General features: G+C 48.0%; 1 protein-coding gene across 7 annotated transcripts in view; it reads left to right on the top strand.

Annotated features, from left to right (window-relative positions):
• The window catches only part of LOC115125746 (arf-GAP with Rho-GAP domain, ANK repeat and PH domain-containing protein 1-like), a 183461-nt gene that overhangs the window by 141363 nt on the left and 17409 nt on the right, over positions 1–24689 (top strand). For 5 of the 7 annotated variants that reach the window (XM_065024262.1, XM_065024259.1, XM_065024261.1 and 2 more), the window contains 10 exons: positions 3652–3861; positions 4866–4971; positions 5039–5186; positions 9502–9591; positions 10050–10127; positions 10242–10359; positions 11771–11884; positions 14262–14407; positions 14509–14591; positions 16082–16141. In XM_065024262.1, coding sequence (XP_064880334.1) covers positions 3652–3861; positions 4866–4971; positions 5039–5186; positions 9502–9591; positions 10050–10127; positions 10242–10359; positions 11771–11884; positions 14262–14407; positions 14509–14591; positions 16082–16141 — 1153 coding nt within the window. Of the gene's footprint in view, positions 1–3651; positions 3862–4865; positions 4972–5038; positions 5187–9501; positions 9592–10049; positions 10128–10241; positions 10360–11770; positions 11885–14261; positions 14408–14508; positions 14626–14825; positions 14884–16081; positions 16142–24689 lie in introns of those variants that run through there. The other 2 variants (XM_065024263.1, XM_065024264.1) reach the window with 2 other exon arrangements.

Below are 24689 nucleotides of genomic sequence, written 5' to 3'. Positions count from 1 at the left end.
TTTTCCCTTGGCTCCTTCAACTCACATTTACATCTCAATAAAACAAAACACCATCTGCGTGTTCCTCAAGGAAAAACAACTTGCCCCTGTTACGTATGTCTACGTATCAAGGGAAATGTTCAAATATCCAAATTCAACCTCGCTAGTTTACCGAAACATGTACAATTATGTTTTACCATAGAGGTTGCTTTTCACCATTAATACCCTGACACCGTTCCACATAATGGAAACAGTGCTCAAATTCACTGGTGCTATTCAAACGATCAAACCAAAAATCAACAACCATCAGAATCCACCATCACGATGTTTTATGACTCAGACATCCAATCCCTCTCTCACACGGCCCAATTACAGTCCAAATAAACGCCACAAATCAATGATACCCACCCAGCGAATCAGCTGCTAGTTTTTAGCATCTTTCCTGACGATTTACATACTCCTTTTAAAGGACACTAACCATTTTCTCTGTCACCCCCAGTCAAGACATCATTTCCGTGGCGACGGAAACCTCGCTAGTGATGTCATCAACAAGCGCTCAATCTTGACTCATTTCGCAACGATTTTCAACTCATTGTAAATAATGGTTGGCTGTCTGCAACAACAGTATTTCGGGTTCGATAAACCAAACCTAATTTATCACATCTGTTGAATCCTGATTTAGAGTTTACAACATCAATCAACATCTCTCAATTCGCTAATCTTATAAAAACATTTCGATGGACACAAATCTATCGTAATTGTTCCCCCGTTATTATTCAGAATTAATTTGATTTAAGTTACTGTCTCGTCTTTGAATTAGCATTTTTAATTACGACTCTTTTCCCAATGTATTATTCCCAACAAATCATTTAGTGAACAGACATCCCCTTGCATCAAAATCTCCGTTCTTATATTAAGTTGAATGAATTAGTCTTTCAATTTGAACCAAACAAACTATTTAAAACGTTCAGTTTATATCTTATACCAATACTAGTGACTATAACTTTCTCTGCAAAACAACCAGTTCAATTACAACCAAAAACTCAGACATATATAACTATTCTTTACACCTCAGCTGGGAACCGAACCCCGGCCTCCCACGTGGCAGGCGAGAACTCCACCACTGAACCACCAATGCTATGGAACTGAGATTCTCTGCAAATAGACCCAATTTACAGTTATCTGTATTTGTTACTCCGGCATCTGAACAACAGAAAATAGCACTAATTTAAACGCCCAAAGTTTTCCCTCAATTAGGATTCTCATTAATCTCGCTCCCTTCGTATCTGACCCTTCTTTCTTAAATACGTGAATTTTGTTCTTTTCTGCCTCTTTCTCTCTTAACCCACATTCCATTGTTTTCAACTGGACCCCGGTTGGCAGTCCCCCTCCTAGGTAACCTGCTTGCGTCCATCTTAACTTTACTCCCTCCCAGACTTTCTTTATATCCTTCCACTGTCCCTTTCCCCCTGATCTATATTCCATTTTTTTTTCTAGGAACTCATTAAACTTCAGCTTTGGAGTATTGGGGGTCGCCATTGTGAATTTTTAATCGTGATTCAATTTAATTCAATCGGAAATTAATCGTAACTTAATCGGAATTTTACCAGACTACTTGAATATAATTAGAATATACTTAGCCCGTCGTTAGTTAATAACAACGATGTATTCGAGGAGACACTATTGCTCACACTCTGCCTTATCTCAGAGCTTTTCCTTGTATATTCAGTTCGAGAAAAACGATTGGGTTGGTATAGCTTTCGTGGAGCGCGCAACCAAGGGATCTATTCGACTATATAGTCGCAATATTTTAAATATTATATTCAGATCTTATTTCAATTATACATCAGTCATTTTGTTCCTGATTATACATTTTACACAGAAGTTATAGATACATACAACATGGAAGTTTACATACAACACAGAATTTTCGGATTTATTCAATAACCCTTCTTGAGTTCTCTCTCTCTCTCTCTCTCTGTCTCTCAAACCATCAACAATCTTAATGGAGACGATTACAACCACATTACATTTTAATATAAACAGTTACAAATACACGTCATCTCTTTGACCCCTATCAGCTTATCTTTATCATTGGACCTCTTATCAGACTGGACTTCGACCGAGTCGCGGGACAACCTCGGCGCCAGGTTTAATGAATAGCAATTTGCTATCCCCTTACTGATATCTATCCCTAATCTCTATCGTGCTGATCCCTTATCAAAATTATACACATGTCCGACCCCTATCGAAACTGAATTTATATATATGTTCGACCCCTATCGGAACTACAGGCCTCAAAAGTGATCCCTCATCATTGAAAGCTATCAGACTGCGCTGACCGGGTCACGGGACAAAATTACACAATCTATCCCCTCGGCGCCAGATTTAATGAATAGTAATCAGCTATCCCCTTACTGATATCTCATCAATGATTTAATCACCCGTCCGTCGCCGGTTTGTACCACATATGTTCACTCTACTGTTCTTTGACTCGTCAGCAAATTATAAATTTACACAAGAATTCATACTTACTCGGAAATACTGATCAGAATTTAGACAGACTATACGACAATATGCAAAGTTTGATTTAACAGGTTTTGCTTACCTTGTTTATGGTGCACCTTTTAGATCAGTTTCGAGTTGAGCAGAATTATTGTCCTCCCAATTTCTTTCACCCGTCTCTTTTTTGGAACCGTCCTTCCGTCACTCTCCTTCTCACACCCAATCAACTCACTTCGACCGGACCGTTATTTAACCATCCTCTGGCTACCATGTTTTGTTGATAAAAGGATATTAGAAGGGTGAGCCGGTTAAGGATCGATTCAGACCAGGTGTTAAAATTGTACGACAAGCGACAGTTTATTTCAGAGGGAGAATATCTGGTACACGTAAATACGGCTCTTCCGTTAGTTCGTGTTGGAACAGCAGGCAGAGAGAGCGTAAACAGTCAGCACAGCTCTTATATACGTCACAGAAAGTAGGTTGACCCTAGGAAGATCGGATCTCCGGATTGGTTCAGCTGGTTGTAGTCTGTAGTCTTCCGCCATTGGCTCAGTTGTCTGTCCGTCATCGTAGGATCTTCTTCGGGCACACAGTGTTCGGTTAAAAAAGGGAGATTATGTGTGTAATGTGGGAGCTATCCTGTAGGGGACCCCACAGGCTTTACTGTGAAAATACGTTGCTATGTGTTGTCTCAGTTATAACAATGCAATAGCCATGTATTTAGCAGTAGGTTGGTCTCCTGCATAATAGCAATTCTTTACACTAGCTACAGTTACCCATAGCTGGCTAGCAAGTTTTATAGTTTGGTCATTTATTCCAATACATTTCAGAATTCCAAAATCTTTTATATTTTATAGGCTCCTCAGTACGAGACTAAGCCAATTTGCCAACACTAAAATCAATGTGTGTGTGTGTGCGCTTGGCAACGCAGACGCTCGTTGGCGCACGTGAGCAGTGTGGTCAGCATGTTAGTCTATTCCGTCTGCTGACTCTCTTCATAATCCCTTCTGTACTCTGATTGGCTGCTACTCTGACCTCTGAACTCTGACAGTTTTGGTTGGTCAGTAAGAGAAGGGGGAGAATTGAAACACTGTGAACCATGTCAGGAGTATGTGTTGTCGAGTGGATATTAGTTTGTGTCTGAGTTTTAAACTGTGTGTGTTTTAGGTCTGACGTCTGAGGGTATCTACCGTAAGAGCGGTGTGAACAGTCGCGTGGCGGCGCTGTGCGAGGCGTTTCGGCGTGATGCCCGTAATGTGCGTCTGAAGGAGGAGGAGCACCAGGTGGACGACGTGTCTAACACACTGAAACGCTTCTTCAGAGAGTCTGGAGAGGGCCTGTTCACCAAACATGCTAGCGCATGGCTCAGCACACCTGGTGAGACCCGCACGCTAACACCCTGCACGCTAACACCCTGCACGCTAACACCCTGCACGCTAACACCCTGCACGCTAACACCCTGCACCTGCACGCTAACACCCTGCACGCTAACACCCTGCACGCTAACACCCTGCACGCTAACACCCTGCACGCTAACACCCTGCACGCTAACACCCTAACCCCTACACCCTAACCCCTACACCCTAAACCCTAAGACCCTGTATCCTACACCCTAACCCCTACACCCGGTATCCTACACCGTAACCCCTACACCCGGTATCCTACACCGTAACCCCTACACCCTGTATCCTACACCCTGTATCCTACACCCTGTATCCTACACCCTGTATCCTACACCCTGTATCCTACACCCTAACCCCTACACCGTTTATCCTACACCCTAACCCCTACACCCTATATCCTACACCCTATATCCTACACCCTATATCCTACACCCTATATCCTACACCCTAAACCCTAAGACCCTGTATCCTACACCCTAACCCCTACACCCGGTATCCTACACCGTAACCCCTACACCCGGTATCCTACACCGTAACCCCTACACCCGGTATCCTACACCGTAACCCCTACACCCGGTATCCTACACCGTAACCCCTACACCCTGTATCCTACACCCTGTATCCTACACCCTGTATCCTACACCCTAACCCCTACACCCTGTATCCTACACCCTAACCCCTACACCCTGTATCCTACACCCTAACCCCTACACCCTGTATCCTACACCCTGTATCCTACACCCTAACCCCTACACCCTGTATCCTATACCCTGTATCCTACACCCTAACCCCTACACCCTGTATCCTACACCCTAACCCCAACACCCTGTATCCTACACCCTAACCCCAAGACCCTGTATCCTACACCCTACACCCTAACCCCAAGACCCTGTATCCTACACCCTAACTCAAACACCCTGTATCCTACACTCTAACTCAAACACTGTGTGTGTGTGTGTGTGTGTTGTTGTTTGTCAGTGATCCCAGAGGAGAGCAAGAAGATCTCTCAGTACCAGCTGCTGCTGAGCCACCTGCCCAGAGTCAACAAGGCCACGCTACGAGCCCTGGTCAACCACCTCTACTGGTGAGACACATATAAACACACACACACCCCTCCGCTCAGAGTGTAACGGTGTGTGTGTTGTCCACAGTGTGCAGCGGTTTGCAGAGCTGAACCAGATGAATCTCCATAACCTGGCTATAGTATTTGGCCCAACACTGTTCCAGAGCGACGGGAAGGACTTCACAGCTGGCCGCGTCGTAGAGGAACTCATAGAGCACTACACGGACGTCTTTGAGGTCAGAGACCCTGTAGACTCTAACCCTTGACCCCTAACCTCATAGAGCACTACACTGACGTCTTTGAGCCAGAGACCCTGTAAACTCTAACCCCTGACCCCTAACCTCAGAGCACTACACTGACGTCTTTGAGGTCAGAGACCCTGTAGACTCTAACCCCTGGCCCCTAACCTCATAGAGCACTACACTGACGTCTTTGGGGTCACAGGTGCTGTTAACTCTAACCCCTGACCCATAACCTTGTAAAGGCAGTAGGTAGCCTAGCGGTTAAGAGCATTGAACCTGTAACCAGAAGGCCTCTGGTTCGCATCTCAGCGCTAGAGGCGTCATTACAGACCCTGGTTCAATCCCGGGGTGTATCACAACTGGGTAGCGCACAATTGGCCCAGCGTTCGTCTGGGTTAGGGGAGGGGTTGGACGGAGTAGGCAGTCATTGTAAAATAAGAATTTGTTCTTAACTGACTTGCCTAGTTAAATACAATTAAAATAAAAAAAACTGAAAGATATGTATATGCCCTTGAGCAAGTTACTTAACCATAATTGCTCCTGTAAGTCACTTGGTAGTGGTTTGGTTTGGTAGTGGTATGTAGTGGTAGTGGTAGTAGTTTGGTAGGGGTATGGTTTGGCAGGGGTATGGTTTGGTAGGGGTTTGGTAGTGGTAGTGATTTGGTAGTGGTATGTAGTGGTAGTGGTAGTAGTTTGGTAGTGGTATGTAGTTTGGTAGGGGGATGGTTTGGTAGTGGTTTGGTAGTGGTAGTGATTTGGTAGTGGTATGTAGTGGTAGTGGTAGTAGTTTGGTAGGGGGATGGTTTGGTAGGGGTATGGGATGGTAGTGGGATGGTAGTGGTTTGGTAGTGGGATGTTTTGGTAGCGGTTGTGGTTTGGTAGCGGGATGGTTTGGTAGGGGGATGGTTTGGTAGTGGTATGTAGTGGTAGTGGTAGTAGTTTGGTAGGGGATGGTTTGGTAGGGGGATGGTTTGGTAGGGGGATGGTTTGGTAGTGGTATGTAGTGGTAGTGGTAGTAGTTTGGTAGGGGGATGGTTTGGTAGGGGATGGTTTGGTAGGGGTATGGGATGGTAGTGGTTTGGTAGTGGGATGTTTTGGTAGCGGTTGTGGTTTGGTAGGGGGATGGTTTTGGTAGGGGATGGTTTGGTAGCGGTTGTGGTTTGGTAGGGGGATGGTTTGGTAGGGGGGATGGTTTGGTAGCGGTTGTGGTTTGGTAGGGGGATGGTTTGGTAGCGGTTGTGGTTTGGTAGGGGTATGGTTTGGTAGTGGGATGGTTTGGTAGTGGTTGTGGTTTGGTAGGGGGATGGTTTGGTAGGGGTATGGGATGGTAGTAGTTTGGTAGTGGGATGTTTTGGTAGCGGTTGTGGTTTGGTAGTGGTCTGGTTTGGTAGTGGTCTGGTTTGGTAGGGGTTTGTTTTGGTAGTGGGATGGTAGTGGTTTGGTAGTGGGATGTTTTGGTAGCGGTTGTGGTTTGGTAGCGGTAGTAGTTTGGTAGTGGTCTGGTTTGGTAGGGGTATGGTTTGGTAGGAGGATGGTTTGGTAGGGGGATGGTTTGGTAGGGGTATGAGATGGTAGTGGTTTGGTAGCGGTAGTAGTTTGGTCGTGGTCTGGTTTGGTAGGGGTATGGTTTGGTAGGGGTTTGGTTTGGTAGTGGGATGGTAGTGGTTTGGTAGTGGGATGTTTTGGTAGTGGTTGTGGTTTGGTAGCGGTTGTGGTTTGGTAGCGGTAGTGGTCTGGTTTGGTAGTGGTCTGGTTTGGTAGGGGTATGGTTTGGTTTGGTAGCGGTTGTGGTTTGGTAGCGGTTGTGGTTTGGTAGGGGGATGGTTTGGTAGGGGGATGGGATGGTAGTGGTTTGGTAGTGGGATGTTTTGGTAGCGGTTGTGGTTTGGTAGGGGGATGGTTTGGTAGGGGGATGGTTTGGTAGGGGTATGGGATGGTAGTGGTTTGGTAGTGGGATGTTTTGGTAGCGGTTGTGGTTTGGTAGGGGGATGGTTTGGTAGCGGTTGTGGTTTGGTAGGGGGATGGTTTGGTAGGGGGATGGTTTGGTAGCGGTTGTGGTTTGGTAGGGGGATGGTTTGGTAGGGGTATGGGATGGTAGTGGTTTGGTAGTGGGATGTTTTGGTAGCGGTTGTGGTTTGGTAGCGGTAGTAGTTTGGTAGTGGTCTGGTTTGGTAGTGGTCTGGTTTGGTAGTGGTCTGGTTTGGTAGGGGTATGGTTTGGTAGGGGTTTGGTTTGGTAGCGGTTTTGGTTTGGTAGGGGGATGGTTTGGTAGGGGGATGGTTTGGTAGCGGTTGTGGTTTGGTAGGGGGATGGTTTGTTAGGGGTATGGGATGGTAGTGGGATGGTAGTGGTTTGGTAGTGGGATGTTTTGGTAGCGGTTGTGGTTTGGTAGCGGTAGTAGTTTGGTAGTGGTCTGGTTTGGTAGTGGTCTGGTTTGGTAGGGGTATGGTTTGGTAGGGGTTTGGTTTGGTAGTGGGATGGTAGTGGTTTGGTAGTGGGATGTTTTGGTAGCGGTTGTGGTTTGGTAGCGGTAGTAGTTTGGTAGTGGTCTGGTTTGGTAGTGGTCTGGTTTGGTAGGGGTATGGTTTGGTAGGGGTTTGGTTTGGTAGTGGGATGGCAGTGGTTTGGTAGTGGGATGTTTTGGTAGCGGTTGTGGTTTGGTAGCGGTAGTAGTTTGGTAGTGGTCTGGTTTGGTAGTGGGATGTTTTGGTAGCGGTTGTGGTTTGGTAGGGGGATGGTTTGGTAGGGGTATGGGATGGTAGTGGGATGGTAGTGGTTTGGTAGTGGGATGTTTTGGTAGCGGTTGTGGTTTGGTAGGGGGATGGTTTGGTAGGGGTATGGGATGGTAGTGGGATGGTAGTGGTTTGGTAGTGGGATGTTTTGGTAGCGGTTGTGGTTTGGTAGGGGGATGGTTTGGTAGGGGGATGGTTTGGTAGCGGTTGTGGTTTGGTAGGGGGATGGTTTGGTAGGGGGATGGTTTGGTAGGGGTATGGGATGGTAGTGGGATGGTAGTGGTTTGGTAGTGGTCTGGTTTGGTAGGGGTATGGTTTGGTAGGGGTTTGGTTTGGTAGTGGGATGGTAGTGGTTTGGTAGTGGGATGTTTTGGTAGCGGTTGTGGTTTGGTAGCGGTAGTAGTGTGGTAGTGGTCTGGTTTGGTAGTGGTCTGGTTTGGTAGGGGTATGGTTTGGTTTGGTAGTGGGATGGTAGTGGTTTGGTAGTGGGATGTTTTGGTAGTGGTAGTGGTTTGGTAGCGGTTGTGGTTTTGTAGCGGTAGTAGTTTGGTAGTGGTCTGGTTTGGTAGGGGTATGGTTTGGTAGGGGTTTGGTTTGGTATTGGGATGTTTTGGTAGCGGTTGTGGTTTGGTAGCGGTTGTGGTTTGGTAGGGTGATGGTTTGGTAGGGTGATGGTTTGGTAGGGTGATGGTTTGGTAGGGGGATGGTTTGGTAGGGGTATGGGATGGTAGTGGGATGGGGGTGGCTACAGCATTTGGTAGGGGTGGCTGCGGCGTTTGGTAGGGGGGATGGCTGCGGCGTTTGGTAGGGGGTGGCTGCAGCGTTTGGTAGGGGGATGGCTGCAGCGTTTGGTAGGGGGTGGCTGCAGCGTTTGGTAGGGGGTGGCTGCAGCGTTTGGTAGGGGGTGGCTGCAGTGTTTGGTAGGGGGTGGCTGCAGTGTTTGGTAGGGGGTGGCTGCAGTGTTTGGTAGGGGTGGCTGCAGTGTTTGGTAGGGGGGTGGCTGCAGTGTTTGGTAGGGGTGGCTGCAGTGTTTGGTAGGGGGTGGCTGCAGTGTTTGGTAGGGTGGTGGCTGCAGTGTTTGGTAGGGTGGTGGCTGCAGTGTTTGGTAGTGGGGGTGGCTGCAGTGTTTGGTAGGGGGTGGCTGCAGTGTTTGGTAGGGGGATGGCTGCAGTGTTTGGTAGGGGATGGCTGCAGTGTTTGGTAGGGGGTGGCTGCAGTGTTTGGTAGGGGGTGGCTGCAGTGTTTGGTAGGGGTGGCTGCAGTGTTTGGTAGGGGGTGGCTGCAGTGTGGTAGGGGGTGGCTGCAGTGTGGTAGGGGGTGGCTGCAGTGTTTGGTAGGGGGTGGCTGCAGTGTTTGGTAGGGGGTGGCTGCAGTGTTTGGTAGGGGGTGGCTGCAGTGTTTGGTAGGGGGTGGCTGCAGTGTTTGGTAGGGGGTGGCTGCAGTGTTTGGTAGGGGATGGCTGCAGTGTTTGGTAGGGGGTGGCTGCAGTGTGAGCTGGTCAGTGGTGATTCTACCACGGAGTGAGTAGTTATACCGGTTATACGGTCATGTTGCTGTGTGGTTGTGTTGCGGTCCAGGTGGATGAGCAGCAGCTGAAAAGGCAGCTGGATGAGATCACGGTCATCATTAAAGTTAGAGAGAAGTTGAACCTCAACTCCAGCGTTCCTGTGAGTAATACTGTACACTCACACACATCTCAACTCCAGCGTTCCTGTGAGTAATACTGTACACTCACACACATCTCAACTCCAGCGTTCCTGTGAGTAATACTGTACACTCACACACATCTCAACTCCAGCGTTCCTGTGAGTAATACTGTACACTCACACACATCTCAACTCCATCGTTCCTGTGAGTAATACAGTACACTCACACACATCTCAACTCCAGCGTTCCTGTGAGTAATACAGTACACTCACACACATCTCAACTCCAGCGTTCCTGTGAGTAATACAGTACACTCACACACATCTCAACTCCAGAATTCCTGTGAGTAATACAGTACACTCACACACACATCTCAACTCCAGCGTTCCTGTGAGTCACACAAACTTCTCATGTGTTTGCAGTGTTCTGCTGCAACCCAATGTGCTTTAACGCATGTGTGCGTGTGTGTGTTGTGCAGGCATCGGGGTCAGCAGGTGACTTCATCTGTACAGTGTACCTGGAGGAGAAGAAGGAGACGGCAGAGCAGCATGTCAAGGTGACCTCTCACCTCTGACTTTAACTAACCCTTCAGACCTCACCTTTATCACGATAGGGAAATAGAGTAAGAAGAGGTCCAGAATGTGACTCCCTCCACTGCTCTCCCCTCCAGATCCCTGGTTCTATGACGGCAGCAGAGCTGACCTGTGAGATTCTGGACCGGCGGAAGATCCAGGTCAGGGAGAAAGACTACTGGAGCTGCTGGGAGGTCAGCCAGAAGGAGGAGACCGGTGAGTGGACAGAGAGATGGGAGGTCAGTCAGAAGGAGGAGACTGGTGAGTGGACAGAGAGATGAGAGGTCAGTCAGAAGGAGGAGACCAGTGAGTGGACAGAGAGATGGGAGGTCAGTCAGAAGGAGGAGACCAGTGAGTGGACAGAGAGATGGGAGGTCAGTCAGAAGGAAGAGACCAGTGAGTGGACAGAGAGATGGGAGGTCAGTCAGAAGAAGGAGACCAGTGAGTGGACAGAGAGATGAGAGGTCAGTCAGAAGGAAGAGACCAGTGAGTGGACAGAGAGATGAGAGGTCAGTCAGAAGGAGGAGACCAGTGAGTGGACAGAGAGATGGGAGGTCAGTCAGAAGGAGGAGACCAGTGAGTGGACAGAGAGATGGGAGGTCAGTCAGAAGGAAGAGACCAGTGAGTGGACAGAGATATGGGAGGTCAGTCAGAAGAAGGAGACCAGTGAGTGGACAGAGAGATGAGAGGTCAGTCAGAAGGAGGAGACCGGTGGAGAGGGGAAAGAGGTATGGGATGGAGAGGAAGGGGACAGAGGCGTGGGATGGAGAGGAAGGGGACAGAGGTGTGGGATGGAGAGGAAGGGGACAGAGGTGTGGGATGGAGAGGAAGGGGACAGAGGCGTGGGATGGAGAGGAAGGGGACAGAGGTGTGGGATGGAGAGGAAGGGGACAGAGGCGTGGGATGGAGAGGAAGGGGACAGAGGTGTGGGATGGAGAGGAAGGGGACAGAGGCGTGGGATGGAGAGGAAGGGGACAGAGGCGTGGGATGGAGAGGAAGGGGACAGAGGCGTGGGATGGAGAGGAAGGGGACAGAGGCGTGGGATGGAGAGGAAGGGGACAGAGGCGTGGGATGGAGAGGAAGGGGACAGAGGCGTGGGATGGAGAGGAAGGGGACAGAGGCGTGGGATGGAGAGGAAGGGGACAGAGGCGTGGGATGGAGAGGAAGGGGACAGAGGCGTGGGATGGAGAGGAAGGGGACAGAGGCGTGGGATGGAGAGGAAGGGGACAGAGGCGTGGGATGGAGAGGAAGGGGACAGAGGCGTGGGATGGAGAGGAAGGGGACAGAGGCGTGGGATGGAGAGGAAGGGGACAGAGGCGTGGGATGGAGAGGAAGGGGACAGAGGCGTGGGATGGAGAGGAAGGGGACAGAGGCGTGGGATGGAGAGGAAGGGGACAGAGGCGTGGGATGGAGAGGAAGGGGACAGAGGCGTGGGATGGAGAGGAAGGGGACAGAGGCGTGGGATGGAGAGGAAGGGGACAGAGGCATGGGATGGAGAGGAAGGGGACAGAGGTATGGGATGGAAGTGCTAGGGAGAAGTGATGCTGCTGTTGAAGCTCTGTTCTGTTTGTCTCTCTCCTCACTCTCCTCTCTCTCATTCTTCTCTCACTCTCTCTCACTCACTCAGAGCGTCCGTTGCATCATCTGGAGCGTGTGTTACCCATCCTACACTCTCTGGGTACCGACTCCCACCTGCTGGTCAAAAAGAACCTGGCCATGGAGGCCATACTGGTCTACCTGGGTACACACACTAACACACACACATACATGTGGTTACCGGGTTGAAACGGAAACAACTCAAAGATGAACAGTTTAGGCATTAGTTATGAGTGGTTAAGGTTGGGGTTAAGGCTTGCTAGAGCATTGCTGTAGGTGCAGTGTTCTGAGTGGTTAAGGTTGTGGTTATGGCTTGCTAGAGCATTGCTGTAGGTGCAGTGTTCTGAGTGGTTGGGGTTATGGCTTGCTAGAGCATTGCTGTAGGTGCAGTGTTCTGAGTGGTTAAGGTTGGGCTTATGGCTTGCTAGAGCATTGCTATAGGTGCAGTGTTCTGAGTGGTTAAGGTTGGGGTTATGGCTTGCTAGAGCATTGCTGTAGGTGCAGTATTCTGAGTGGTTAAGGTTGGGGTTATGGCTTGCTAGAGCATTGCTATAGGTGCAGTGTTCTGAGTGGTTAAGGTTGGGGTTATGGCTTGCTAGAGCATTGCTGTAGGTGCAGTGTTCTGAGTGGTTAAGGTTGGGGGGTGATGGCTTGCTAGAGCATTGCTGTAGGTGCAGTGTTCTGAGTGGTTGGGGTTAAGGCTTGCTAGAGCATTGCTGTAGGTGCAGTGTTCTGAGTGGTTGGGGTTAAGGCTTGCTAGAGCATTGCTGTAGGTGCAGTTTTCTGAGTGGTTAAGGTTGGGGTTAAGGCTTGCTAGAGCATTGCTATAGGTGCAGTGTTCTGAGTGGTTAAGGTTGGGGTTATGGCTTGCTAGAGCATTGCTGTAGGTGCAGTGTTCTGAGTGGTTAAGGTTGGGGTTAAGGCTTGCTAGAGCATTGCTGTAGGTGCAGTTTTCTGAGTGGTTGGGGTTAAGGCTTGCTAGAGCATTGCTGTAGGTGCAGTGTTCTGAGTGGTTGGGGTTAAGGCTTGCTAGAGCCTTGCTGTAGGTGCAGTGTTCTGAGTGGTTAAGGTTGGGGTTAAGGCTTGCTAGAGCATTGCTGTAGGTGCAGTGTTCTGAGTGGTTGGGGTTAAGGCTTGCTAGAGCATTGCTGTAGGTGCAGTGTTCTGAGTGGTTAAGGTTGGGTTGGGGTTATGGCTTGCTAGAGCATTGCTGTAGGTGCAGTGTTCTGAGTGGTTAAGGTTGGGGTTATGGCTTGCTAGAGCATTGCTGTATGTGCAGTGTTCTGAGTGGTTGGGGTTATGGCTTGCTAGAGCATTGCTGTAGGTGCAGTGTTCTTAATGGTTAAGGTTGGGGTTATGGCTTGCTAGAGCATTGCTATAGGTGCAGTGTTCTGAGTGGTTAAGGTTGGGGTTATGGCTTGCTAGAGCATTGCTGTAGGTGCAGTGTTCTGAGTGGTTAAGGTTGGGGTTATGGCTTGCTAGAGCATTGCTATAGGTGCAGTGTTCTGAGTGGTTAAGGTTGGGGTTATGGCTTGCTAGAGCATTACTGTAGGTGCACTGTTCTGAGTGGTTGGGGTGATGGCTTGCTAGAGCATTGCTGTAGGTGCAGTGTTCTGAGTGGTTGGGGTTAAGGCTTGCTAGAGCATTGCTGTAGGTGCAGTGTTCTGAGTGGTTGGGGTTAAGGCTTGCTAGAGCATTGCTGTAGGTGCAGTGTTCTGAGTGGTTAAGGTTGGGGTTAAGGCTTGCTAGAGCATTGCTGTAGGTGCAGTGTTCTGAGTGGTTGGGGTTAAGGCTTGCTAGAGCCTTGCTGTAGGTGCAGTGTTCTGAGTGGTTGGGGTTATGGCTTGCTAGAGCCTTGCTGTAGGTGCAGTGTTCTGAGTGGTTGGGGTTATGGCTTGCTAGAGCATTGCTGTAGGTGCAGTGTTCTGAGTGGTTAAGGTTGGGGTTATGGCTTGCTAGAGCATTGCTGTAGGTGCAGTGTTCTGAGTGGTTGGGGTTATGGCTTGCTAGAGCATTGCTGTAGGTGCAGTGTTCTGAGTGGTTAAGGTTGGGGTTATGGCTTGCTAGAGCATTGCTGTAGGTGCAGTGTTCTGAGTGGTTAAGGTTGGGGTTATGGCTTGCTAGAGCATTGCTATAGGTGCAGTGTTCTGAGTGGTTAAGGTTGGGGTTATGGCTTGCTAGAGCATTGTTATAGGTGCAGTGTTCTGAGTGGTTAAGGTTGTGGTTAAGGCTTGCTAGAGCATTGCTGTAGGTGCAGTGTTCTGAGTGGTTGGGGTGATGGCTTGCTAGAGCATTGCTGTAGGTGCAGTGTTCTGAGCAGCACCAGTTCACTCTCATTTCTGGGTGAATGTTGTATTTTATTTTATTGTGAGCATATATTCACGTTCTCAGGACCTTTTCAAACGTCTGGAATCTAAGTTTGTTTCTAGTGATCAGGCTGCTAACACACAATTGAATTGACTTCTCAGCTCTACTATTATCCCTATACTGTTTCTGATTTGGTACGATCCGTCCCCCCATAGCCAATAAAGTGGATGTGTCCAAGCACGGGATGGTGAAGTTCCGGGAGGAGAGGAGCATTCTGGGATTGGGACTGAACACCGGCAGCTTCCACGACCGCTACTTCATCCTAAACACTGTCTCCCTCAGGATGTACAAGGAAGTGCGGGTAAGACACACACACACACACACACACACACACCCACACACACACACACACACACACATAGACACAGACAGAGCTAATCTGTCTGTTTTGTTTCCCTGTAGAGTAATCGTTCAGAGAGGGAATGGCAGGTGAAGAATCTGAGGGTCTATCTAGGCATCAAGAAGAAACTACGACCACCCACCTGGTCAGAACACCTCTCTGTCCTCTCTTCCTGCCTGGTCAGAACACCTCTCTGTCCTCTCCTCCTGCCTGGTCAGAACGCCTCTCTGTCCTCTCCTCCTGCCTGGTCAGAACACCTCTCTGTCCTCTCCTCCTGCCTGGTCAGAACACCTTTCTATCCTCTCCTCCTGCCTGGTCAGAACACCTCTCTGTCCTCTCCTCCTGCCTGGTCAGAACAACTCTATCTCTCTCTATGTAGTTGGGGTCTGACCGTGATGTTTCCTATCTCTCTCTCTATGTAGTTGGGGTCTGACTGTGATGTTTCCTATCTCTCTCTCTCTATGTAGTTGGGGTCTGACTGTGATGTTTCCTATCTCTCTCTCTATGTAGTTGGGGTCTGACCGTGATGTTTCCTATCTCTCTCTATGTAGTTGGGGTCTGACCGTGATGTTTCCTATCTCTCTCTCTATGTAGTTGGGGTCTGACTGTGATGTTTCCTATCTCTCTCGATGTAGTTGGGGTCTGACCGTGATGTTTCCTATCTCTCTCTCTATGTAGTTGGGGTCTGACTGTGATGTTTTCTATCTCTCTCTCTATGTAGTTGGGGTCTGACCATGATGTTTCCTATCTCTATGTAGTTGGGGTCTGACTGTGATGTTTCCTATCTCTCTCTCTATGTAGTTGGGGTCTGACTGTGATGTTTCCTATCTCTCTCTCTATGTAGTTGGGGTCTGACCGTGATGTTTCCTATCTCTCTCTCTATGTAGTTGGGGTCAGACTGTGATGTTTCATATCTCTCTCTCTATGTAGTTGGGGTCAGACTGTGATGTTTCCTATCTCTCTCTCTCTAAGTAGTTGGGGTCAGACTGTGATGTTTCCTATCTCTCTCTATGTAGTTGGGGTCTGACCGTGATGTTTCCTATCTCTCTCTATGTAGTTGGGGTCAGACTGTGATGTTTCCTATCTCTCTCTATGTAGTTGGGGTCAGACTGTGATGTTTCCTATCTCTCTCTATGTAGTTGGGGTCAGACTGTGATGTTTCCTATCTCTCTCTATGTAGTTGGGGTCTGACCGTGATGTTTCCTATCTCTCTCTATGTAGTTGGGGTCTGACTGTGATGTTTCCTATCTCTCTCTATGTAGTTGGGGTCTGACCGTGATGTTTCCTATCTCTCTCTATGTAGTTGGGGTCAGACTGTGATGTTTCCTATCTCTCTCTATGTAGTTTGGGTCTGACCGTGATGTTTCCTATCTCTCTCTATGTAGTTGGGGTCTGACTGTGATGTTTCCTATCTCTCTCTCTATGTAGTTGGGGTCAGACTGTGATGTTTCCTATCTCTCTCTATGTAGTTTGGGTCGGACCGTGATGTTTCCTATCTCTCTCTATGTAGTTGGGGTCTGACCGTGATGTTTCCTATCTCTCTCTCTAAGTAGTTGGGGTCAGACTGTGATGTTTCCTATCTCTTTCTATGTAGTTTGGGTCTGACCGTGATGTTTCCTATCTCTCTCTATGTAGTTGGGGTCTGACCGTGATCTATAAAAGTGAAAAACAGGAGAAACCAGAGAAGCAGCAATGGTGAGTCCCTGAATGTGTGTCCTCTGTCTGTGTATGCTATGCAGTATGTCAAGTATATCTGGAGGCCTACTGAGCTACACACACCAGGGAATAGGGGTCTGCAATGGGAGATCTTTTACAGACGAGAAGAACTCAAAATCCACTTTTTATTCTGGCTTTGACTAATCCTGTAAAAACACACCTTACATCCTGACCATATCCCATGTCTATCTTGTGTTTCCTACTCATCTTAGCTTGTCCCCAAATAAAATGTAACAGTTGTTTCTGTTCTGCTGCTTACTGTATTGAAACCCCCAAATAAAAAAGTGTTATGGAAATTCTCCTCGACAGCTGTAAACAAAGACTCCAGTATTTCAAACAGAGGCTTTATCCTCTGACAATCCATAAAAGTGTGGAAATCCTTTCTCTTATATTACAAAAAGGACATCAATCTCCAAAATCTGAATGAATAACAGATACAACACCCTCCATTACATGTCACCAGTCCCCTTTAGTAACGGTGGCTTGTACAGTGTTCTCCATGCTGGCTTTACCTTGTCATCAACACCCTCCATTACATATCACCAGTCCCCTTTAGTAATGGTAGCTTGTACAGTGTTCTCCATGCTGGCTTTACCTTGTCATCAACACCCTCCATTACATATCACCAGTCCCCTGTACAGTGTTCTCCATGCTGGCTTTACCTTGTCATCAACACCCTCCATTACATATCACCAGTCCCCTGTACAGTGTTCTCCATGCTGGCTTTACCTTGTCATCAACACCCTCCATTACATATCACCAGTCCCCTGTACAGTGTTCTCCATGCTGGCTTTACCTTGTCATCAACACCCTCCATTACATATCACCAGTCCCCTGTACAGTGTTCTCCATGCTGGCTTTACCTTGTCATCAACACCCTCCATTACATATCACCAGTCCCCTGTCCAGTGTTCTCCATGCTGGCTTTACCTTGTCATCAACACCCCCCATTACATATCACCAGTCCCATGTACAGTGTTCTCCATGCTGGCTTTACCTTGTCATCAACACCCTCCATTACATATCACCAGTCCCATGTACAGTGTTCTCCATGCTGGCTTTACCTTGTCATCAACACCCTCCGTTACATATCACCAGTCCCCTGTACAGTGTTCTCCATGCTGGCTTTACCTTGTCATCAACACCCTCCATTACATATCACCAGTCCCCTGTACAGTGTTCTCCATGCTGGCTTTACCTTGTCATCAACACCCTCCATTACATATCACCAGTCCCCTGTACAGTGTTCTCCATGCTGGCTTTACCTTGTCATCAACACCCTCCATTACATATCACCAGTCCCCTGTACAGTGTTCTCCATGCTGGCTTTACCTTGTCATCAACACCCTCCATTACATATCACCAGTCTCCTGTACAGTGTTCTCCATGCTGGCTTTACCTTGTCATCAACTCCCTCCATTACATATCACCAGTCCCCTGTACAGTGTTCTCCATGCTGGCTTTACCTTGTCATCAACTCCCTCCATTACATATCACCAGTCCCCTGTACAGTGTTCTCCATGCTGGCTTTACCTTGTCATCAACACCCTCCATTACATATCACCAGTCCCCTGTACAGTGTTCTCCATGCTGGCTTTACCTTGTCATCAACACCCTCCATTACATATCACCAGTCCCCTGTACAGTGTTCTCCATGCTGGCTTTACCTTGTCATCAACACCCCCCATTACATATCACCAGTCCCCTGTACAGTGTTCTCCATGCTGGCTTTACCTTGTCATCAACACCCCCCATTACATATCACCACTCCCCTTTAGTAACTGTGGCTTGTACAGTGTTCTCCATGCTGGCTTTACCTTGTCATCAACACCCCCCATTACATATCACCAGTCCCCTTTAGTAACTGTGGCTTGTACAGTGTTCTCCATGCTGGCTTTACCTTGTCATCAACACCCTCCATTACATATCACCAGTCCCCTGTACAGTGTTCTCCATGCTGGCTTTACCTTGTCATCAACACCCTCCATTACATATCACCAGTCCCCTGTACAGTGTTCTCCATGCTGGCTTTACCTTGTCATCAACACCTTCCATTACATATCACCAGTCCCCTGTACAGTGTTCTCCATGCTGGCTTTACCTTGTCATCAACACCCTCCATTACATATCACCAGTCTCCTGTACAGTGTTCTCCATGCTGGCTTTACCTTGTCATCAACTCCCTCCATTACATATCACCAGTCCCCTGTACAGTGTTCTCCATGCTGGCTTTACCTTGTCATCAACACCCTCCATTACATATCACCAGTCCCCTGTACAGTGTTCTCCATGCTGGCTTTACCTTGTCATCAACACCCTCCATTACATATCACCAGTCCCCTGTACAGTGTTCTCCATGCTGGCTTTACCTTGTCATCAACACCCCCCATTACATATCACCAGTCCCCTGTACAGTGTTCTCCATGCTGGCTTTACCTTGTCATCAACACCCCCATTACATATCACCACTCCCCTTTAGTAACTGTGGCTTGTACAGTGTTCTCCATGCTGGCTTTACCTTGTCATCAACACCCCCCATTACATATCACCAGTCCCCTTTAGTAACTGTGGCTTGTACAGTGTTCTCCATGCTGGCTTTACCTTGTCATCAACACCCTCCATTACATATCACCAGTCCCCTGTACAGTGTTCTCCATGCTGGCTTTACCTTGTCATCAACACCCTCCATTACATATCACCAGTCCCCTGTACAGTGTTCTCCATGCTGGCTTTACCTTGTCATCAACACCCCCCATTACATATCACCAGTCCCCTGTACAGTGTTCTCCATGCTGGCTTTACCTTGTCATCAACACCCCCCATTACATATCACCAGTCCCCTGTACAGTGTTCTCCATGCTGGCTTTACCTTGTCATCAACACCTTCCATTACATATCACCAGTCCCCTGTACAGTGTTCTCCATGCTGGCTTTACCTTGTCATCCACACCCTCCATTACATATCACCAGTCCCCTGTACAGTGTTCTCCATGCTGGCTTTACCTTGTCATCAACACCCTCCATTACATATCACCAGTCCCCTTTAGTAATGGTAGCTTGTACAGTGTTCTCCATGCTGGCTTTACCTTGTCATCAACACCCTCCATTACATATCACCAGTCCCCTGTCCAGTGTTCTCCATGCTGGCTTTACCTTGTCATCAACACCCCCCATTACATATCACCAGTCCCATGTACAGTGTTCTCCATGCTGGCTTTACCTTGTCATCAACACCCTCCATTACATATCACCAGTCCCATGTACAGTGTTCTCCATGCTTGCTTTACCTTGTCATCAACACCCTCCGTTACATATCACCAGTCCCCTGTACAGTGTTCTCCATGCTGGCTTTACCTTGTCATCAACACCCTCCGTTACATATCACCAGTCCCATGTACAGTGTTCTCCATGCTGGCTTTACCTTGTCATCAACACCCCCCATTACATATCACCAGTCCCCTGTACAGTGTTCTCCATGCTGGCTTTACCTTGTCATCAACACCCCCCATTACATATCACCAGTCCCCTGTACAGTGTTCTCCATGCTGGCTTTACCTTGTCATCAACACCCTCCATTACATATCACCAGTCCCCTGTACAGTGTTCTCCATGCTGGCTTTACCTTGTCATCAACACCCTCCATTACATATCACCAGTCCCCTGTACAGTGTTCTCCATGCTGGCTTTACCTTGTCATCAACACCCCCCATTACATATCACCAGTCCCCTGTCCAGTGTTCTCCATGCTGGCTTTACCTTGTCATCAACACCCTCCATTACATATCACCAGTCCCCTGTACAGTGTTCTCCATGCTGGCTTTACCTTGTCATCAACACCCTCCATTACATATCACCAGTCCCCTGTACAGTGTTCTCCATGCTGGCTTTACCTTGTCATCAACACCCCTCATTACATATCACCAGTCCCATGTACAGTGTTCTCCATGCTGGCTTTACCTTGTCATCAACACCCTCCATTACATATCACCAGTCCCCTGTACAGTGTTCTCCATGCTGCCTTTACCTTGTCATCAAGGCCCAGTTTTACCCTCCATTACATATCACCAGTCCCCTGTCCAGTGTTCTCCATGCTGCCTTTACCTTGTCATCAAGGCCCAGTTTTACCCTCCAAGGAGTGTATTTTCTACTTTTAAATGTATCTTTATTTAAAACCTTGAAACACCCCCTATATAACTCCTTCCCATTCACACATCACATCCAAACCCACCTCTTCCAACCCTCTCAAATCCACTAATAACACCTTTTCGGCCAACTCTGGGATATTGGATGTAATCCCTAGTCTGGGAAATGGGGCGTAATCTCTAGTCTGGGAAATGGGGCGTAATCCCTAGTCTAGGAAATGGGGCGTAATTCCTAGTCTGGGAAATGGGGCGTAATCCCTAGTCTGGGAAATGGGGCGTAATCCCTAGTCTGGGAAATGGGGCGTAATCCCTAGTCTGGGAAATGGGGCGTCTTCATCTGGTGCCTTTTTCTTGTAACTCTTGAGCATAATCCACTCTTCTCCTGACACAAAGCACTTTTTGGAACCCAATGATATTTATCCCAAAATAAATCTACAATAATTTCCTGTATCTTGGCCAGAAGGCCAGACGGTGGCTCTAAACATGACAACCAATGTCACAGTGCACAATGCAACCACATTGTTAACAATAATAGTGGCCTCCTGTATGACATATGAGCTAACAACCATCAGAATCAGGGAAATGTTTTCCTCTTATCTGCCTGCAGAGAACACAGTAGGACTGGTCCGTGTGTATGATTTGCCCCATCACCTCCCTCAGCCTGTTGGATAAAGCCTTGGACAGGATCTTCTAATCAGTGCACATTAAGGCCACCGGCCTCTAGTTCTTCACCTCCTTAGGGTCACTCTTTGTTGGCAGTAGGATGAGGACAGCCCTTCTGCAGTTTATTGGTACTAACCCTCCGGTCAAACTATCGTTAACTACTGCTAGCCAATCCTCTCCCAACAAAAAGACTTCAAAAAGTCATTGGGAAGCCCATCAATACCCAGTGCCCTTCCATTTTCCATGCCTTTTAATGCAGTGTAAAGCTCCTGCAAAGACGATGGTTGCTCTAGTTCAACCTGAGCTCCTGCAAAGACGATGGTTGCTCTAGTTCAACCTGAGCTCCTGCAAAGACGATGGTTGCTCTAGTTCAACCTGAGCTCCTGCAAAGACGATGGTTGCTCTAGTTCAACCTGAGCTCCTGCAAAGATCATGGTTGCTCTAGTTCAACCTGAGCTTCTGCAAAGACCATTGGTTGCTCTAGTTCAACCTGAGCTCCTGCAAAGACGATGGTTGCTCTAGTTCAACCTGAGCTCCTGCAAAGACGATGGTTGCTCTAGTTCAACCTGAGCTCCTGCAAAGACGATGGTTGCTCTAGTTCAACCTGAGCTTCTGCAAAGATGATGGTTGCTCTAGTTCAACCTGAGCTCCTGCAAAGACGATGGTTGCTCTAGTTCAACCTGAGCTCCTGCAAAGACGATGGTTGCTCTAGTTCAACCTGATTCCTGCAAAGACCATGGTTGCTCTAGTTCAACCTGAGCTCCTGCAAAGACGATGGTTGCTCTAGTTCAACCTGAGCTTCTGCAGCCACCTGTGGGAGGCCACCAAGGAACTGCTGTGTCACTGTTTTATCGTCTGTATACTCACACTTGTAGAGCTCAGCATAGAACTCTACTGCCCTCTTTATACTCACACTTGTAGAGCTCAGCATATAACTCTACTGCCCTCTTTCTAATTTCACTAGGGCTAGTGAGCTCCTGTCCAACAGCTGATTTGAGGCCATTAATAATTCTTCTTTGTCCATTCTTTTTTCTCTAAACCGAAGAAAAATGTGGATGAGGCATCGATTTCAGAGATTTCCTGAAATGTACTTCTCACCAATGTCCCCTGTACTCTGATACCCAGCAGGTCTGCCAATGTCCCCTGTACTCTGATACCCAGCAGGTCTGCCAATGTCCCCTGTACTCTGATACCCAGCAGGTCTGCCAATGTCCCCTGTACTCTGATACCCAGCAGGTCTGCCAATGTCCCCTGTACTCTGATACCCATCAGGTCTGCCAAAGCCCCCTGTACTCTGATACCCAGCAGGTCTGCCAATGTCCCCTGTACTCTGATACCCAGCAGGTCTGCCAATGTCCCCTGTACTCTGATACCCATCAGGTCTGCCAATGCCCCCTGTACTCTGATACCCAGCAGGTCTGCCAATGTCCCCTGTACTCTGATACCCAGCAGGTCTGCCAATGTCCCCTGTACTCTGATACCCAGCAGGTCTGCCAATGCCCCCTGTACTCTGATACCCAGCAGGTCTGCCAATGTCCCCTGTACTCTGATACCCAGCAGGTCTGCCAATGAGGCTTGTTTTCCTCTTGAGTGCTTGAATATGGCCTTGATCTCCTGTGGTCTCAACCAACATCAACAGTTCCACTATTTCAGACTCTAGATTGCTCATTGATCTGGTGATGTCTCTGGTGACATTCCTCGTGTATTGATTACAGAATTGTTGAATCTGGATGTTCCCTATATCCTACCACTGTTGAAGAGATACAACACTGTCCTCTTCAGACCTCCACCTCTCCCAGAAAAAAATAACTTGTACAAACATACAATCACCGACAAAGACATGAGGGGAAACAGAGGGTTAAATACACAACATGTAATTGATGGGATTGGAACCAGGTGTGATGGAAGACAAGACAAAACCAATGGGAAATGGATCAGTGATGGCTAGAAGATCGGTGACGTCAACCGCCGAAAACCGCTCGATCTAGAAGAGGGGCTGACTTCGGCGGAAGTCGTGACACTTGGGCCCATATATAGTCTCGTGCCTCCATTTTGAAAATAAGGTGTTTTTAAAAAGTCCTTGAGGCTATATGAGGTTTTTTGTGTTTTCTATCTAAATCACTGACTGTCTAGTTCAAATCCACAGCAAGAAATACATCATCCTCAGTATTACATTTCTCAATGGTATTTGATAACGTCTCTAAAAAACACCCTCTCAACGGCCACTACTGGGGCATATACATTTATTAAACCCATAGGGATGTTTTCAGAAATCGCTCTAACTTTTCCCCTCAACGACCTCTTCAACCTTATGATTAAGGCAAAAATCCTTTTGAGAACAGGATGGCCACACCCCCAGTCTGAGCTTTTATGACTACACACCACTGGCACCCCAACTCCACTCCTGTTGCCACACAACTTCATTTTCCATATTACTATGCGTTTCTTGTAGAAAACGTATGTCACTTCCTTTTCCCTTTATTAACCCCTTCACTACGCCTCTTTTTTCCCGTCTCTTGCCCCATTACATTTTAAAGAAGAAATCTTACAACTGCTCAAGGCTGGGAAAAAGCACAGGAAGAGACAGAAAACACATCTCTTTAGAGTTGAGGCTGCGCCTGAACTTTTTCATTTCCTTTAGAATGTACCTCACTTGTCACTCTCGTGACCACTTTCTTTAGTCTAGCAATTTCTGGTCAAACCTCCACCCATTATTTTGGACATCAGAAACTTTGCTGATTCAATAAACCATTCACTTTCAGGAAAAACACATGTTACATTATAATCCTGCATATCCTTTTCAATCCCATACCTCCGTTCCATCCCATTTCTCTCGCTATTTTGTTGTGACGCATCCGATTCCTAGCTGTCATCCACAGAAGAAAACTCCACCCTCTCTACAACCTGTTTGTCCTCAACTGATTTATCAATTTCTACTTCCTGTTTGTCCTCAACTGATTTATCAATCTCTACCTTCCTGTTAGAATTAGAACCTTCATTCCCCCCCTTAAATTCTTCCTCTTCCTCCTCGCTACTTTGCTTAATTTTCCATTACCCTCCCTCTCCTCTTGAATTCCCATTTCATTCTCCAGCATGCCCTCAGCGACCTCAATCGCAGTCTCACCTACCCCCCCCTTCCTTGCTCTACCACAACTGCCCCCATAGCCATATTGCTCTCCTTTCCTGTTTTCCCCACATCTGCCCACCTTCTACTGAACCCGTAGCCTGTTCATCCCTTCTCCTGAACCCTTAGCCTGTTCATCCCTTCTCCTGAACCCTTAGCCTGTTCATCCCTTCTCCTGAACCCTTAGCCTGTTCATCCCTTCTCCTGAACCCTTAGCCTGTTCATCCCTTCTCCTGAACCCTTAGCCTGTTCATCCCTTCTCCTGAACCCTTAGCCTGTTCATCCCTTCTCCTGAACCCGTAGCCTGTTCATCCCTTCTCCTGAACCCGTAGCCTGTTCATCCCTTCTCCTGAACCCGTAGCCTGTTCATCCCTTCTCCTGAACCCGTAGCCTGTTCATCCCTTCTCCTGAACCCGTAGCCTGTTCATCCCTTCTCCTGAACCCATAGGCTGTTCATCCCTTCTCCTGAACCCGTAGCCTGTTCATCCCTTCTCCTGAACCCGTAGGCTGTTCATCCCTTCTCCTGAACCCGTAGCCTGTTCATCCCTTCTCCTGAACCCGTAGCCTGTTCATCCCTTCTCCTGAACCCGTAGCCTGT

Source organism: Oncorhynchus nerka, linkage group LG11, assembly GCF_034236695.1.
Source record: "Oncorhynchus nerka isolate Pitt River linkage group LG11, Oner_Uvic_2.0, whole genome shotgun sequence".
NCBI lineage: Eukaryota > Metazoa > Chordata > Actinopteri > Salmoniformes > Salmonidae > Oncorhynchus > Oncorhynchus nerka.
This window is presented reverse-complemented; position numbering and strand designations above follow the sequence as displayed.